The 19,118-nt window shown below is 27.1% G+C and overlaps 2 protein-coding genes across 3 annotated transcripts in view; one reads left to right on the plus strand and one right to left on the minus strand.

Moving 5' to 3' along the window:
- The window catches only part of Hdc (histidine decarboxylase), a 65,880-nt gene that overhangs the window by 40,065 nt on the left and 6,697 nt on the right, over positions 1-19,118 (plus strand). For both annotated transcript variants that reach the window (XM_015516913.2, XM_089216416.1), the window contains 7 exons: positions 10,242-10,308; positions 10,395-10,557; positions 15,272-15,342; positions 15,892-15,911; positions 15,987-16,085; positions 16,188-16,371; positions 18,382-18,534. In XM_015516913.2, coding sequence (XP_015372399.1) covers positions 10,242-10,308; positions 10,395-10,557; positions 15,272-15,342; positions 15,892-15,911; positions 15,987-16,085; positions 16,188-16,371; positions 18,382-18,534 — 757 coding nt within the window. The remainder of the gene's footprint in view (positions 1-10,241; positions 10,309-10,394; positions 10,558-15,271; positions 15,343-15,891; positions 15,912-15,986; positions 16,086-16,187; positions 16,372-18,381; positions 18,535-19,118) is intronic.
- LOC149062130 (uncharacterized) lies at positions 6,853-8,674 on the minus strand. The gene has a single exon (XM_089221515.1). It carries the CDS (start codon positions 8,656-8,658, stop codon positions 6,853-6,855), a length of 1,806 nt encoding a protein of 601 aa, XP_089077641.1. The 5' UTR covers positions 8,659-8,674.

Raw genomic sequence — 19,118 nt, forward strand, 5'->3', positions numbered from 1 at the left:
GATTTGGAAACCAATAAATTAAATACATTCCCTACTGGTATTCAGCACTCTTATTTTATTGTCAATAATCTTTTAACTACATTATAAACTTAATAAGTATTTTACTGAAAATTTTCAATGAGTTACTTTAGAACAATGATAACTGATTTAAGAAAAAAAAATTGTTCACAAATTGTTACTTTTATTAGGTACCTAGGTATATTTTAACAGTATTTGATTGTCAAACATTATTTTTTCTTCTTCTTTATTTGTGTTTATGTATAGGTAACTAATAACAGTAATAACTATTGTATAATATTTTAGTAATCTAATTACTTAATGCTATTTTAATTATTCATAAGTATTTAGTACAGCAATGGTTTGAAATAAATAAATTCAAACAAAATTAATTATTATTATTATAGTTGAATTATTAGGTTTTGTTATTGAAATTAATAGTTTATTTTAAAAAGATATTTATGGGTTAACTTAATAAGTTAAAAAGAATTAAATATATTTACTTTTATTTTTTCTAATATATATATATATATAACAATAGGTTATATCATCATTGTATAATAATAAAATAAATAGGTATATCATAGATATATGAGGTTGGGTAAGTTACATTATATGGTTATAAACAAAATACTGAAAAATTAAATATATTTAATGAGTTTTTGCGTTTGGAGTATTTTCATCAATATTTATTGCCAAGCATCTTTTCTTTTTCCTTTTAACTTGAAAGTTTGCTTCTGTTTTTGAAGGACGGCCAGCTTGTATGCGTTTAGCACCGCTTGAAATAATAGACTTGCGTCTAGAACGTGATGTAGGTTGTGTTCCAATAATTTTTCCATGTCGTTTACGGACTAAATGTTTTGAAAATTCAGATAATTGTTCAACTGAAGTAATGCGACTCAAGTAATTATTTATATTTTTAAAATTTTTAATGACAAATTTATCATTTTTATTTTTTTCCACTAAACATTTAATATTGTCCATATTAGCTTGAAATTGTTGAATTTCTGAATCAATTATGACCCCAAGTGTCTCATCAACCTCTGAAGTACTCGTTTTCTGAAAACTACTGTTACATGCTTCATTGCCTTCGTTCATAGAGCTTATAAATTCAGATCTTGCTTCAGTTAAATTCAATTGTTCTTGTATAATATGATCCTCATGTTCTTTATTCATTTTATTAAAAAAGCTGTGATCAAATTCTTCACCTACAGCTAGTATCCCAAGTTGAATTCGATCTGAAGTAGTTAAAACTGGACAATTTACTGTTGAATAACCATTTAAATGCACAGCACAAATGTGTTTGCAAAATGACCCACATTGACCTGCTGGACAATCACAAAACTCATAATCATCTTTTATGAAAACCGTATATTTATAGTTGCTATCTACTGAAGATGTTACATTAAATGATTTTTCATCAATTTGAGATACCATAAGATCATGTGCCTTGGTGCAAAATGATTTGTATAGTAGTTCTGGTTTTGAAACTCTATATGAAGAAAATTTAATCAAACGTCTCTTATGATAATTTTCTAAAACATCAAAAACAAAATCAACTAAGGCAGCAGCATTAAACGCTTTGCATCGTTCTAACACAATATCTTTGAATATCCTAATGGATGCTTCTACTATGTTGTTAGTATTATGTCCATGAATTTGTAAGTTTTTTCGGTAACAAACTGCCCATTCTTCCATTCTACTTTTTAATTTACTCATATGATTTGCAAATAATCTGTTGTCGTTGTCACACAATTCATTCATTGTATTATTAGCATTTTCTTCACTATACTCAAATACAATATTTCTAAATTTTACCATTAAACTTTGTCTTTCATTTTTTTCAACGCCGTGCTTACTTTCACATAGCCATCGCCATAAGGCTTGGCACAAATGAAACGCACAAAGTAGTAATGTTGACTTTGGAAAAACTATTTTCAGTGCTTGACGTTCAGCTATACTGTCATCAGTCATAAAAACCAAAGGCTGTTGTTCTCCACAAAATGCTATTTCACCCAAACATTTTTTTAATAAATTAAATGCTTGTATATAACTTTCCGATGTTGAATATTTATGGATAACCACTCCAAGAGGAATACCACCAACTTTGGACACACCAAAAAAGAAAGTAACACATGATCCTTCTTGATCACAAGATCCGCTTGAATCAACGAAAACTATATTTTTTGAGAATGGCATAGTATGTGCTCTAAGCATCAAAGGTGTTACAATAGCTATGCATAAAGGGTTTTCTTCAATATCTAATCTGCCTCCAGCTTCCAAATACAATTGCTTTTTGTCATTCAGTACAGTAATAAGTCCTTTATCAGAACGGTCTCCATAATTTAGTGCTCTGTAATAATTGTTTTTTATTTTTATTAGTTATTATGATTATTTGAGAAAACCTACCAGTATAGGATACAAGGGCAAACCCACAACTTTTTTGGGAGGAAAAAATGAAATAATTTTTAGGTAGTTATGCAGAATAATAATAAAAATTTACCTCCAGTTGTCATAAAGCTTATACACCTGCCTTTCAGTTGGGTTATTATGAGCATCAGCCAATATTTTAATACATTCCATACTATTAGATGCATTGGCTGTAAGTTTGACTTCATGATAATTTTTAGATACTGAGGGGGTCATACCATCTGAAAAGTAGTTGCTAAATTCTTTTGAAACATCTTCAGTCACCCTCAAGTAACTGAAAGCCTCGGCATTATGTATTTTGTGACTATGTACATATGAAATCTAAAAAATAATGTTGTATGTAAAACAAAGTTGGTAAATTGATTTACAGTTGGCATTAATTGTTAAAAAAACATGTATCAGATCCTAAATAATATAAGTTATTGTTTAAAGAGAAATAGTAAGAAAGTTCATGATTAAATTAGAAGTTATGCATAAATTAATTTTACTTAATTAATAAAAACAATTTTAAATACCTACTATAATTAAATTAAATTGTGTATTAAATTATAATATTTTCTAATATTTATTAGAAAAAATAAAAAACCACTGTTAATTTCAAAAATAAACCTATTAATGCAACAAAAATTAATTTTGTTTGAATTTATTGAATTCAAACCATTGCTATAGTTACGAATAATTAAAATAACATTAGGTAATAAGATTTATAAAATATTATATAAGTAACAGTTATTGGTTACCTATACATAAACACAATTAAAGAAGAAAAAATAAATAATAATGTTTAGCAATCAAATTACTGTTAAAATATATCTACCTACCTAATAAAAGTAAAAATATGTGAATACATTTTTTTTTCTTAAATCAGTCATCATTATTCTAAAGTAACTCATTAAATATATTTTAATATTTATATTCATATTTGTCAAATCTAACTAACCCAACATTAAGATTATATTATAGGTAAAAAAATAAAAATGGAAAACAACAGTGTAGGTACCTACCTAAGCTGTAAGCATTGCACTATAAAAACAAGAAAGCACATAGCCCATAAGTAACACATTGACACTTACTTTTATTTCAGTATTTAATCCTTGTCTTATATATTTATCTTTTTTTCTTGTATCGACAGTATCTTTCTTCACAATCATTTTGATGATAGCATTGCAATTCATATTTCTTAGTCGAGTTCTGTTGCTATTACTTAAATTCAATAAAGTTTTATTTCTCGAAGAGTGTTGACACACAAAGTCTTTGCGATACAAATATCTTTGTTTCTTTGGATAAGTAGATTTAACAATCCAATTCGTTTTAGTTTCTAGAGAATATTTCTGAATCCATTCATCACAAGAAATACTATAAGATTCATGACTGTACTCCAGTTTGGTTTTCAAAAATATTTCAGAAACTGTTTTACTTATAACCTGACAGTAATTGTCAAATTGAAAATTTGCCATCTTGTAAATTACTTATTAAGCATATAAATTTATAATGAAGTTAAAAATTAAAAACTTAAAACAGTAAAATAATGATTAGTTAAAAGATTATTTTTGTTTGTAATGGTCGAGCCCTAATAGTAAATACTAAAGGCTAATAAAAAAAAAAAAGATTATTGATAACATGATAACATTATGAAAATGCATGAAAATATATGTATAAAATATTTGTATGACCGTGCTAAAAATAGATTTATTCAAACAAAATATGATAATTCATTGATAAAGATATTATAAACATGATAACATTATGATTTATGATATAAACGAAAAAGAAAAGATGCTTGACAATAAATATTGATGAAAATACTCCAAACGCAAAAACTCATTAAATATATTTAATTTTTCAGTATTTTGTTTATAACCATATAATGTAACTTACCCAACCTCATATATCTATGATATACCTATTTATTTTATTATTATACAATGATGATATAACCTATTGTTATATATATATATATATTAGAAAAAATAAAAGTAAATATATTTAATTCTTTTTAACTTATTAAGTTAACCCATAAATGTCTTTTTAAAATAAACTATTAATTTCAATAACAAAACCTAATAATTCAACTATAATAATAATAATTAATTTTGTTTGAATTTATTTATTTCAAACCATTGCTGTACTAAATACTTATGAATAATTAAAATAGCATTAAGTAATTAGATTACTAAAATATTATACAATAGTTATTACTGTTATTAGTTACCTATACATAAACACAAATAAAGAAGAAGAAAAAATAATGTTTGACAATCAAATACTGTTAAAATATACCTAGGTACCTAATAAAAGTAACAATTTGTGAACAATTTTTTTTTCTTAAATCAGTTATCATTGTTCTAAAGTAACTCATTGAAAATTTTCAGTAAAATACTTATTAAGTTTATAATGTAGTTAAAAGATTATTGACAATAAAATAAGAGTGCTGAATACCAGTAGGGAATGTATTTAATTTATTGGTTTCCAAATCATACCTGAATTTAGCACTATGGTGCTCAAATCAAGTGGGATATGTAAATACGCCTCCCGTCAAAAAAGGTCTAACGAACAGGAAAATTTCTAAACGGCTTTGACGGTTTTTTACAGTACTGTACTTTTTTTAGGACTGTCTCAAAAGAGGTGTGTTAAAAATGTCTTCTGTACAGTATACAGTGTTTATTGTAAATTATTAAATAAAAGGCACAATTTTTTTTTACATAGCCCAAGTGTGCTATTTTATTCGACAAAAATTCGTTAATGATTTTTTCGGTGTAGTAAAATGATTTCGAGCTTCTATTTACGTTTCAAATTGTATATTGGTTAGTATGTCATTATGTCAATAACCTTAAAAATATTTTGATGAGTAATATTGAATTCTTTGTTAAATTTACTGTGGAACGCTTCACATCCATTTGTGGTATGTAATAATTTAAACCTATTTTTAGTATGTAGGTTGTTTTGTAAGACAGGAGTGCATATGTCCAATAATTATTCTAGAGTTAACTATTATACAGTTATACCAGTTTGTACATTTAGTTTCGACGGTAGGTATTCGTTTGGGAATTTACCTGTTCGTAAGATCTTTTTTGACGTTAGCCGTTTGGAAACAATAAACTGGAGTCGATTGGGATCAGAAGTCTTAAAAGTGAAAGTCAATCAAGTAATAGCAGCTAACGGGCAATAAAGATTGTGTTTCTTGAACCGTTCGAGAATCTAAGACTTAATAATAAATTTTACGTGTCACTGTGTCTGCGTGTTGCTTTAAATAGGCTTGAAAGCAATGTTAAACTTCAACACTTGTATTTTTAATTGAATAATTATTTTATTATAATATGACTTATATCCAAATAGTTATCTATTGTATTATTATATATTTAACAAACAAGTGTATATGTTACGTATAAAGGAGGAAGTCGGGCGTTGTGCTCAATGTCTGATTTTCAAGGGCAAAGTTGGAATAAGTTAACATTACCCGGGCATTGTATACAGTGTCCAATTAGATTTTGGCTCCGTATATTAAATATATAAAAAATTAAATAAAACATGTAACAGAGTACTTAAAAAAGTTGTATTTCACAGACTTTATCTCTTACAGTTTTTCAGCCTAGAGCTTTTATTAAGTCTTCTTTTGATTTTAAAGTATAAATACAAAATATGAACACAGAGAATACTTTTCAATTTTATAAGAGTTCAAATTCACATTAATTTTTAAACTAATGGAGCTGAGCTAAACGTGATCTACTGAGCGTAAATTTTCCATGTTACGCACTTGTAAGACGGAGACAACACATGAGGATATGCTCTGGCGTTCTCTTAAGGGGCCTCACTATACCATATATTTAAGGAGCAAGATTTAGGCAATTTCCAATCTTTTCGTCGCCGCCCGGGATCTATGTGTTAGTCGTTAATGAATATTAGTGTGCGTGTGGCTCAATGCGGGTACCGCTTCCTTCCGCACCATCCACCAAATAGACGTAATCATTATCGTAAATCGTAATCGTTATCGCAATATTGCATATCGAATAGTTATCGGAAATTATGTTTTCTCGTACGAAAAGTAGTTGCAAATAGTCTGCAGTGTGTAACGTAATTATAGTATTATTTATTAGGTAGGTTATAGTAGGAAAAAAATGATTCTACCCTTTTTTACTATAAAGTATTTAACTCCGCAAGTCTCGCCCAAGCCTCGGTTACCTTTAAACTTACGATCAAAATATATGGAACATAATATAGGTTGTACATTAAAAAAAAATATGGCTGAAAAGGGAAAAAACGAAGCATAAACATCTGCTTTATTAATTTTATTATAAGCATTATAAATTATTACATTATTATTTATTTTGTAATAAAAACACATCTTAAATTTTTGATAAAGGTATTTTTATAATACATAATAGAATAATAATTGTGATAAAATAGTATTAAATTATTTAGATAAAACTATAACAAAATATGTACAATGTGAAATAGTATATAATTCAAAGAAGTATTAGTGTAGTTTATCCCCTTTTTTCCTTTCTTCGTTTTTGCTTCCATAATATAACTAGGGTTTCTTATTGACATACTTCTGGTATGTCTGGGATCAACCAATTCAGGAAGAAGACAGTTGAAGAAAAACATTTTTAGTTTTGGAAACATTTTGTTATCCCAAAATATATCATCGCGTTCTATTGTTTCATATTTTATACCTTTATTTGTCCAATATGCTATTATACCAAATCTTCGGCCAGTGACGTGTAGTTGTTCCTGTACCTGGTAGTAATATTTGTGGTTGGTATTTATTCCTATGATATCTTTATTTTTATTGATTTTCCATAGTGTAATTTTTCTTTGAAATATTCCTTCTTCGGGCGTTATATTTGCTGCTGATAAAGGACATTTGAGTTCAACTAGTGTATCATCGCCGATTAAACCATCAGGCGTTGCTCCTAAAAAATAATCCTTGGAATCTATAAATAAACCACATTTTGATATTTGCACACCTAAAACTTTTTCCAATTCCAATCTAGCTTCTTCTTCGTGTTCACGCCCATACTCCATTGCTTTACAGTCTATATCAGATTTATATAGCATACTTTTAACTACACTATCACATGATGTGTCACTGCGTAAGCAAATAATGCGTCCAAAATTCGAAGCAGTAATAACATTTCTTCTGTAATCAAGCCATTCTTTAGATCCCGATTGTTCAATAGTTTCTCTTTCAATAATTTTCCGATTAGCTGACATTTCTTTTAATAATTGTAAAACGTTATTTTTTTCTTCTTCGTATTGTTCTTCTGTCATATCTGGTTTTTGAGAGTTTTCGCCATACGATGGATCTATGTTATCACTTCGAAATTTTAATTTTTTTCTATAAGTTTTATGTCTTACTTCATTTTGTCGATTTTGTTTATTTTGACGTTTCAATTCCAACTTCATTGATAGACATTTTGTGCCAGGGCTACGCTTGAGTAAAGCTTTATGTAATAAATAAAGCGGGCGTTTTGTATTTTTAATTACTGTAGCTGCAGAAACACGGCCTTGGTATGATCTATTCATGGCAAAATTAACTCTTTTTCCTCCGATTAATTTAGCGATAATACCGTTCAACGATTCGACGACGTTACTATCAACATTGTGCATTAGACTGCGGCTATGTCTGGCCAAATAACGAACAGGTTGCATTAAATTATAATAAAATAGTGAATCTGTAGCTTTAATTTTTTCTAAATAATTAATGGTATTTTCTTTGTTGCAAAAATAAGACGAGCATTTATTATGTTGTCCAAAAATGTGATCAATTGAGTTCAAAATATCATTTCGTAAATCATTATCGTTATCTTTATTTTTTATTATATATTGTATCGCTGAAACTATTCCTTTACGCAATCTTAAAATATTATTTTGTAGTAATTTTCTATTTTCCAATTTCCCTGCTTGTTTTTTTGTAGCGATTTCCCTCATTTTCTTACAAAAATTCCTTAATAAATGATTTTTACATTCAATTTTTTCAACGGTACGATTTTTGTAAGGTCGTGCTTCCAAAATTTGTTTATAAACACTACTATCGCCGTCAGCAATTAACTTGTGGTATCTAATCCCATACATACTTTCACTTTCTCTAAATCCGTTAACAATAACTGCAGCCTCCATTGATGAGGATCCATCAGACGATTTCCAATTTTTATAGCACTCGTGAATTTTAACTTTGTCTCCAATTTTCATTCTAGCACAAGTTGAGCAAAATTTATTTTTTACACCCATATACAATACTTTTTTTGTACGGTATCCAACGATTGCAGCCTAAAAATATATATGATTCAGAAGGGATTCTATTTTTGTAAATAATAATAAAATATAAAATAATAATAATAATTTAATATTTATTTTTATTTTTTAAAAACTTACTGTATTGCATCTGTATTATTTTTTTGGTTCGTGGTATGACAGCCTCTTACAGCATTAATGAAACCTTTGTGTTTTTTTCTTTTAGATAATGGAATTTTAGTTTTTACTTTATACTTGGAATTCATTTTTCTAATTACAATAATTATTTAGTCTTTACAGAAAGAAAGCTAAATAGTGACTAAAATACTAAATAATAAATTCAAAGCGATCGGAAATTATAAATTTATAAAATAAGTACCTATTAGAATTCAAGAAAATAATAATAGCATCTTAATGTGTATAAATTATTATCAGGGCACGGATTTTATAGTTTTTGCTAATATTGTTATAGAATAGTTAGAATACTAAGAATTATACGTATCTAATCATATTACATTGTGTCATTATACAGGTTCATTATTAGATGTATGCGTGGCACGGAGGTAGCGGTACGGAGGGGCTACGTCGCACGCACTCGCACGCGCATTTCAATACGTAATATTGTCATCACGAAAATTTTTTTTTTTTCACTCTAACATACGATTCTAATTCTAACGATGCGTCGCAACGGTTACCTCGATTTGCATTCTGACAAAATATTCTTTTTTTTCACAACATGTAAAAGGGATCGACCTAAGCACATTTTTAAAATTTTACTTGGTTGGTTAAATAATTAAGCTTGAAGATTTGCAATTGTTTTAATTTTTTACAATATTTATTGTAATTAAAATTAAAAAAACTTAAAAATGTATCGAGGTCATTCCCTCGTACATATTGTGGAGAATCCGAATATTTTTCCAGAATGAGAATCGTGATAATTGTCGACACGCATCGTTAGAATTAGAAACAGTAGTTTTTGAAAAAAAACATGTGGTGACGAGGCCCCTTAACTAATAACATACTACGTGACATCTGCGTCGTGATAATAAACATTAGAAAATATTGAATATTTTTGATTCCTTTTTGAAATATTATCTAGATAGCCATTATGTTCGAGTTTTATATACTATGTGATCACTTTATTGTTAAGATTATGGATAGGTTCGTATTATCGGCCACTGTCATGTTGTCGTGTACGAATAAAATATCTAAGTATAGCTTTTTAGTGATATTGTTACATATAAATGCAATTTGATATACATTTTTGCAGCGAGCTGTATTTAATTTACTTTGCCCACTTGAATCTGGGCAAGGTACACTTTGACCGTGCAATCCAGAACATTACCCGGACAATGTATGAACAATTTGAGTAGGTATTAAAATGATGATTCTTACATAGCCCAAAATATTTGTGTACAGTGCCCGGATTTCCTACTTTACTCGTATAATATATAACAAATAAATAGGTAACTATATAAATAGGTATGATATGTGTTAGATTTATATGAAATTGTCTGCTATGATATCTAATATAACCTACAGCATAATAATACAAACTTTCATATGGTGGTGCTTTACAGCTATGTGCGACGTTGGGTACAACTGGAGCTTGTGCGTTTGACAAACTTGAAGAACTTGGACCGATATGTAATTATTATTCATAATAAATTTAAATTTCTAATTGTTGTAAACTTTTCTGGATCTCTTGTAATTTGATAAATAACTTATTTTAGGCCACGCGGAAGACATGTGGTTTCATGTTGACGCAGCGTACGCTGGTACAGCGTTCATTTGTCCGGAATTTCGTCATTGGCTATCGGGTGTCGCATACGCCGACTCGATTGCATTCAACCCAAGCAAATGGATGATGGTTCATTTTGATTGCACGGCTATGTGGTAAATGCTCTTACAGTGGTGACAACAGTCAAAAGCTTATACATATACACTTACGTATTGATTACTTCGTCACTTAATATGGGGAATGATATAAAATATAATATTTGACGGCGGTCTAGCACACAGATGTAGCAAGAAATATTTACCAAACTGTTCAGGACAAAAGTATTTGAAAATTTAATATCAATAAATCTGGAAATGACCAATAATTTTTGATTTACTTCAATAATTTTCTATTAGTTTTCTAGTCTTAACTAGGGCCCGAATTTATATGCTCTAAAAACCTAAGAAATATCCACTCAAAAATATGCATTTATACTCTTGTTTTGTAGGAATATGCCCGATAAAATAAAAAATATGCAAACAAATCGATTAAAAAAGTATTTTATTTACATTTATATAGGTATTTACATAAAATTATATTATTTTTATATTATATTTTTTTGAAGTTATTTGAACATATTTTTATTTCAATCTGAGAAATTAATATTAAAAATATTCGTCTAAAATATTTAACTTAACATAAATAAATACATACCAAAAGCATTCGCATTACATTGTAATACGAATGTTTTTTTTTCAGATTTTCGAATGTGAAAGTTCGTCGATTATTAGCCAGTACATTTTTGAACCTCGAAAAACTTCTTTCTACGTCGACGGATGTGACAGGAGCATATTTAAAAAGAGATACGTCGCTGGGACTGAATATTTTTTCTATATTATCCAAAGTTCCATTTATTCCGTCAGTACAAGCAGAGATTTTTTTCAAGGTTTCATAGCCATTAGTTTTCTTTATAACAGCTTGAAATTTTTCTTGAATTGCTTTTCCGACGTTTCCTGGTATTTTGGAAATATTATTTTCAACACTTTTCAGGAAATCAATTCAATCGTTTAAAGATGTATTTTTTTGTAATAGAGTGATGATTTAGGAGAAAAAATTAAAGTGCGATTTTATAAAAGCAAGATTTATAGGTAAATTTGAATCTTGAATTAAATTTTGGTTAATTTATATGGAAACCGACTCATTTTTATTAAACGTATTTACTACGTGACTAAAATCTTGAAAATGATTAGAATAATACATAGCAGTGTCTAACCAAGTACCCCACCTACTAATTATTGGTTGAGGTGGTAATGGAGTATCAGGTAACTTAGTTTTAAACAATAATACACGTGACGATGCTTTCAGAAAAATTTTTTCCACATTAAAAATTAAATTATCTACCTTTGGAAAATATTTACATATCTCTTCAGCGATACGATGTAGTCCATGAGCCAGGCATGTTAAATTATCCATATTTATATAAAATATATCTAGAGATTTGACTGCTTTGGCCATGTATGGTGCAGCATCAGTGATAAAAAGCAAAACATCATCTCTGCGTAACCCATCCAGCCAAAGTAAAATTAAAGAATTATCGAATAACTTATAAATCGTTTGATGATTTGCTTTATCTAATATATCACATTGGGTATATTATGACCTTCAACGTCTGTAGTTTCATTGATACTTTCCATATTTTTTGGTTCAAAATATCATTGCGGATGTTGATGGTTTGGTCGTATACATATAGTTTTTTCTTAATGTTGACTCATTTAGAATAGTTTCTTTAGTGTATTTTTCTAGGAATTCACGAAATCACTTGTTATTTAATTTATTAAAAGGTATATCGGCTGAAATTATTGTATTTCACAGGTCTTGAAAAAAATAATATTTTGAAGTTGCATATTTTGAAATTAATATTTGATGTTTTCTAGTAAATTCGTATGTGTAACTGTACTTTTGTGTTTTATATTTGACAAATGTTGGATGACTGTAAAACGTCTTTCGCCATTTACTTTTACATTACATTTTAAACAGAACAAAAATAAGCAATCTGTAAAAAAAATATATTTATATATTTTGCAACAAATTTGTTAAAATTTTATATTTCAGATCTACTGACTTTAACTCAAACTTGTAGCTTACCTAGCAATTTTTTGGACAATTCAAAAAAAAAACATGCAAATGTATAAAAATCCAGGCCCTAATTATGTCTTATAACATATTTGAACTCAACTATTGCATGAATAATATACTTAGTTTTATACATATCATATGTACTTACCACATTTTGTTTTTAGTATAATTTACAGTTGTAACACATTATTATTGCAAAAATAATAAAACAATTAAATTGAGACTTCCTATATTTTTAACAATCAATTAAAAGAAAATTTTCAATATTGTTAAAAAATGTTTTACAAAAACATTTTTGGAATAATTTTATAAAAATTTAATTCATCATTTATTCTATTGGACGATGTAGCCTTTTGGCTGATGGTAGTTCATCGAAGAAACTTTTATAATCAGATGAAATTATTTTAAGTTCTAGTAAAGTGTTTAAATCTTTTCTTGTCTTTATTGATAGATTGATTGATTGGGTACTTACAACATAATAAACCAACGGAACTTCAATCTTTTTCTTAACTGCAGTTTTTTTTTACTTTGTGTCTTGTAATCCATATTTATACTGCATAATATTAGGTTCACTTTTATCAAACATTATCCATTTAACTTTTTCTTTTTCAGTATTTACAGTAGTATTAACTAGTTTCTCTAAGTTATAAAAATCATCATGGTTCAAAGTTGTTACTTTATATGGACATGAATGTCTTCTTACACACGAAAATAATAAAGCACATTATAATTATTTATAATTTTTTCTTTCCTTTTAACTCATTCTATGGTTGCATGCTGAGTCTGCTTCAAGATACGAGTGTCCAGGTTTCATAAACTTTAAATCAATTATCAATGTTTTCATCCTAGTGTTTACTGCATACAAAACAGCAGTCATAATATTTTTATTTCGATTTTTTTCCAACACATGTGTCTGAAAACATGGGCAACAGTTTTGGGCAATTGAGAATTTCTATGCAACAAAATAATAACCATCCTTATGATGTCCATTGAAAATTGAAAAATTTTAACATTTATATTACATTTGTTGTATACTGATTATCACCAATAAATGGAAGAGATAAATAGCCTGTAAATCAAATGTTAAGGATCTAAATGAATTTACTCCATCAATAACTGCTTTTTGTTTTTCAGTACACTTAATTTCTAAACTCTCTTTTTCAATTTATTGTATTATGTCTAGTCCAATCTTTTTCTAAATCTTGGTTATCAGTAGCCCCATAATATGTATTGCTATGAAAATGCTGGTGCTTTTTCGGTACAAAAGTTCTAATTTAAATTCAAATGCATGAAAGACTTTTTGATAGATAAAAAAAGATCCAGTTGTCATATTGTTTTCGATTTGTTCTTTATACAAACGGTATAGGGTTGACAAATTTAATTCAGATAATAAGTATAACTTAGAAGAATCACGTCTACAGTTATGTAATTCTTCAACAGTTGGAAAACTGCTCATGTAATTTTTAACTATATTTAAATTTTCTTGGGAGGTGTAATTTGAAGGCTTATTTTTCTTTTATCTTCATAATTTGTTCCAATGCTTTCCATACAGGTTTCATCTACTTTATGGGATATAGAAAATATTGCATAAAATAATTTTAAACACACCCTTCTTCATTCATTAATTAATACTTTAATAAATACCTTATTGAAACTGTTTATTGTTAGTTAGTGTTGATTTATCTGTACATTATAAGCTACCAATATTCTTGACAATGAATCTCTCGAATATGATATGGGAAGTGGAAATTACATTTGTCCTTATTTTAACATATTTTATAAATTTAACAGTGTTATAATTATAAATTACATATTTAAAAATAACATTAAAATAAATAGTTATAATTTTACCAGCATATGACACAAGCAACTGGTTTAAGCGCTTTTTTTCATATTGCTTGCCTTTACGGTTAAAATATTCTTTTCCAGAAAATATTTTTGTTTAGTTCCACTCCTCTTCCAAAGATTAGTATTTGCTTTTCTTTTTCTTTTCTTTTTTTCCCTTGAACTTCAGTTAGGTCATTATCTTAAATGTAATATTTAAGTATAAACATTTTGTTAAGACTAAAATTTATAAATTATTAAGATAATTAAACTTAATTTAAACAATGTATCAATTCTATTTTGTTTTTAATATTTACGTTTGTTGCACATCCATTCACCATCTCTTACATTTTAAACCATCAGCAATAACAATAAAATATTAAAAATTTTACAATTTACATACCTATTTCTTACTCCAAAATAATTTGAGAAATTCTAACTTCAGACTAAAAATCGTATGTGAATTCATACTCAACTTTTTTTAAATTACTCTTATATCAATTTATGAGGAACCTTCAAAACATTTTCTAGCTTTTAGATATTTAAATTTAATTACTATTTTAGAAATTATATACTAATTTTAGTAGTATTTTATCTACAATAGTTTAAAAACTAGCAAAAATCAAAATTTTCTTGTGCCGATAAATTACTCAAAAGATAAAAATAAATTAGAATCCAAAATAATTTGTAATATTATTTTTATTAAATGAAAAAATATCATGTAGGTAATATTGTGACTTACCAATATTTATGTTAAACGATTCTAATATATTAGAAAAGCAAATTATGTATAGTAGTTTTCATTTTAGAATTATAAAAAATGTTGTATTCATAATAATAATGCATAAAACTATACCATGTGTCACAAATAACCCCAATTCACCACATGCATGATACATACGGCATAATTTATGTTTTTATTTTTGTTAGGGTCAAAAACAGTGAATGTCTTCATCGTACATTCAACGTCGATCCATTATATTTACAGCATGAAAATTCAGGTGTGTATAGAGTAAACAATTTATTTTTCGTATCACTCTAAATCAGAGTATATATATATATATATATATATATATATATATGTGTGTGTGTGTGAGTGTGTGTGTGTATCTAATATATAATGTAGGGGTGGATATGTAGCGATAGTATTTTTTCTACTTGTAACTACCTAAATATTTTTAAAAGGCCAATAAAATAAAATAGTCGTTTGCATTCGAACTGCAATTTATCATAAGAACAAAAAAAAAAATATGTGGTTTAGAATTTTAGATGTTTAATTTCTTCTGGCCTTACATTGGTGTAACAAGAAGTAAGATTTAAAGTGCTTTAACCTAGATCTTGAAAGTCAAATCACTTAATGCGATTTTGTATTTTATTTTTATAATTCTTATGCGTATTTAAAGATAAAAATTATTATGGCCTATATGGAGTAAGGGATTTAGGTACCTATGCCTATCTAATATTCAATAGTTTAACACCTAATTAAGTATATAATACAATATTCAAAAGATATTAAAAATAAAATCTTAACTTGCAACTATCATTTTTAGGCCTCGCTATCGACTATATGGTATGTATTTTTAAATTATTATATTATTTATTATTATATTGAATGCTCTCAACAAAATAATTTTTGTTTTTGAAGCATTGGCAAATACCATTGAGTAAACGATTTAGAGCTTTGAAACTTTGGTTTGTAATTCGTTGTTTTGGAATAAAAGGTCTTCAAAAACATATAAGAGGAGTAAGTATCATGTTGTATCTATGTACAAGTATACAAATAACAAAAATGTTTTTATGGAAATTGAACAAATACATGAAATAGATAATAAATGTTTTATATTAGGGTGTACAGTTGGCAAACAAATTTGAACTTCTAGTGTTGAATGATAAAAGATTCGAAATACCTGCAGCTAGACACTTAGGCCTAGTCGTTTTTCGTTTACGTGGAGAAAATCATTTAACTGAAAGACTGTTAAAGCGCTTAAATTCTAGAGGAAGAATTCATTGTGTTCCTGCATCACTTAAAGGTAATACATTCTATTGTTGTAAATTGAATACGTAACTATTTCTGAGGATCGCAATTTCAAATTGTAATTAATCATTTAAATTTGTTTTGAATTTCAAACAAACTAAATCAATTTAAGTATGCTACGTTTACTTATTACGTCAGACCAAAACTATTTTCTGAAATCATAAGAATTGAATGTAGCGATTTACCTACTTATATTAGTGACAGAGACGTATTCAGAAATTTGGCGCCCGGGTGCCAATGTTTTTCCGCCCCCCCCCACACAAATTTTTTTTTGACTTTTTCAACCTACCGAGCGCGTTGGAGCTTACTTTCCGGTGACAACCCGTTATTGTTATCCTTTTTAGAACAAAAGTTAGAAAAAATCTATTGCGGATGGTTGTTCAATCCACTTATAATTTACTCGAATATCCTCAAGAAAATATTGATTAAATAATTTTTCTAAGTTTGTCAAATGCTCGTTAACTAATTCAGAAGCAAGTATTGCAAGTAAGTTTGAAGTTGAAAAATTATAAAATGTTTTGCGTTTATAACTAAGGATTAAAAATACAACACTAAATTTTCCATAAGTTTTTCTTCAAGTAGCCATAGAGAAAACTTGAAGCATCATTATAGGAACAATTTTAAGTGCGTTTGAATTTTAAATTTTTACGAATTAGATTTTAAATATTTGTTATTGTTCAAAAAGTATAAAGTCGTAGATACTTGAAAATTTTATCAGTTATTTAGATTGGCATTTTCTTTACATGATTTAATTTTCAAAATATTTTGACTTTTTTTGAGATATTTATAGACGACTGAAATTTCAATTTGTCTGAAAATTTTTTTTTTAATTTTTTGTGTTTATAACTAAGGATTAAAAATACAACACTAAGTTTCCCATAAGTTTTCCTTTAAATATCTATAGAGAAAACGAACATTTTATGAAAATAAGAAAATCGTTGAATCAGACTTCAGTATTTTACAAGTGAATTTCTAACTTCACATACACAAAAAGAATAACTTTGACTTTTCAATAAACTTTTTTAGATGTAGAAAAGCTTAAGGGGAATCGTGTATAAGAATTTTAGAGCTAAAAAATACACAGAAAATTTGTTACGAATTTCTCACTCGAAATAATTTGCTAATTTCATAATTGAAATTTTAACTTCAGACGCTCATAAAATGATTGTAAACTTACGCTGAACTTTTTTTAAACTATCATTAACAACAACTCACGGTTTTTTTTGAATTAATAATAACTAAAATAATAAAAAATAATAACTTGAATTACATTTAAACATTTTTTTATTGAAAATAGTTTTAAAAATATACATATTATTACTATTTATTACAATATATTACAAACTAATAAAACTTGAAAATATCTTATGTTCATAAATAATTCAAAAAGAATCGCAATATTCCAAATATTGTATAATAATTAGAATTTGTTTACATAAATAATTAGTGAAAATTGCATGTGTATCTAAAATTATTTTTTTTGAGTTACACTAAAAAATAAAATCACAAGCTTTTCAAAAACAGGTTTGATTTAAAAATTTGTTTTTCTTAACGTTTTGTTCGTTTTTCCTGATACTTTTGAAAAATATTAGGATTTTTTTACTTTTTACTCTTCAAAGCACCAACTAGATTCACTTTACTTCTAAAACTTGTTGCTGAAGAAAAATCGAATCATTTTTACTGTCCCAAAAAATGATGAAACAAAAAAAATTTAAAAAAAAAACACAAATTATAAAATCAAAACAATTATTGATCCGTGCAGAATCTAAAATAATAAATTATAAAAATATATTTTGTGTTAATCTTTTTTCTTTTTAATTTACTATTTGTGGATGGATTGAAATATTCAGTTAAAATAAAAAGAAAATATCAGTTATTTTTTTGTCTATTTAATTCAAAACATTTACAGTTAAAAAAAGAAAAAATAACTTTTAACTTGTTATATTTTTCTATTTTAAGTTAACTTAATTGTTTATGTAAATATTATATAAGTTTATTTTTATAGGCAAATATGTTATACGTTTTACTGTAACGTCACAATATACTACGATTTCGGACATCACAAGAGATTGGGCTGAAATTAAAGCGACAGCTACTGAAATCATCAATGACGATAAAGCAGACTCTACCTACAATAAATCAAAAGTTTCATTGGCTGGTAAACCTGGGATTTAATTAAATACATATTATTTTATTTAGTAATAGAAATAATACTGATTGAAGTGCTAAGTTTCATAATCCCATACACATTTATATAGAGGTCATATACGGCATCTGATTATTTTATAGTTTAATTCGGTTAGACACTAGAGACCTTTAATCATTTTACAAAATAAAAATCATCTATAGAATCGAAGTGATTTACGATTGGCTAACCGATTATACAGTAGGTATAAAAAACTCTGCCTGGTTCTAGAATAAACAGTTAATTGAGCTCAAAAATGGCGGGTCTTCTTTTGTATATCCACTTAAAAAAAATCTATAAGAAAATTAGCGGCTGTAGTCGATGGTGCACACCACGATGAGCCTAAATCCGTTTTATACAAGTTAGACTTAATATATAAACTACTTGTTAAAGAAAAATATTATTAAAATTCATATTCCAAATAAATAAACTGTAAATATAGTTTTATAGGTATATATTATATCAGTATGAATTCATAAACAACCAACATCATATTATAGTAGTTAAAAGTAAGTCGTAATCAAAGAGCAAATCTAATATAGCTACTACAACATATT

This window comes from Diuraphis noxia, unplaced genomic scaffold (assembly GCF_037042655.1).
Source record: "Diuraphis noxia isolate RWA-SAM2 unplaced genomic scaffold, SU_Dnox_SAM2 contig0001, whole genome shotgun sequence".
Classification (NCBI taxonomy): Eukaryota; Metazoa; Arthropoda; class Insecta; order Hemiptera; family Aphididae; genus Diuraphis; species Diuraphis noxia.

Coding starts and splice junctions, on each gene's coding strand:
- LOC149062130 (XM_089221515.1), bottom strand. CDS start 8,658: ATGGGTGTAAAAAATAAATTTTGCTCAACTTGTGCTAGAATGAAAATT.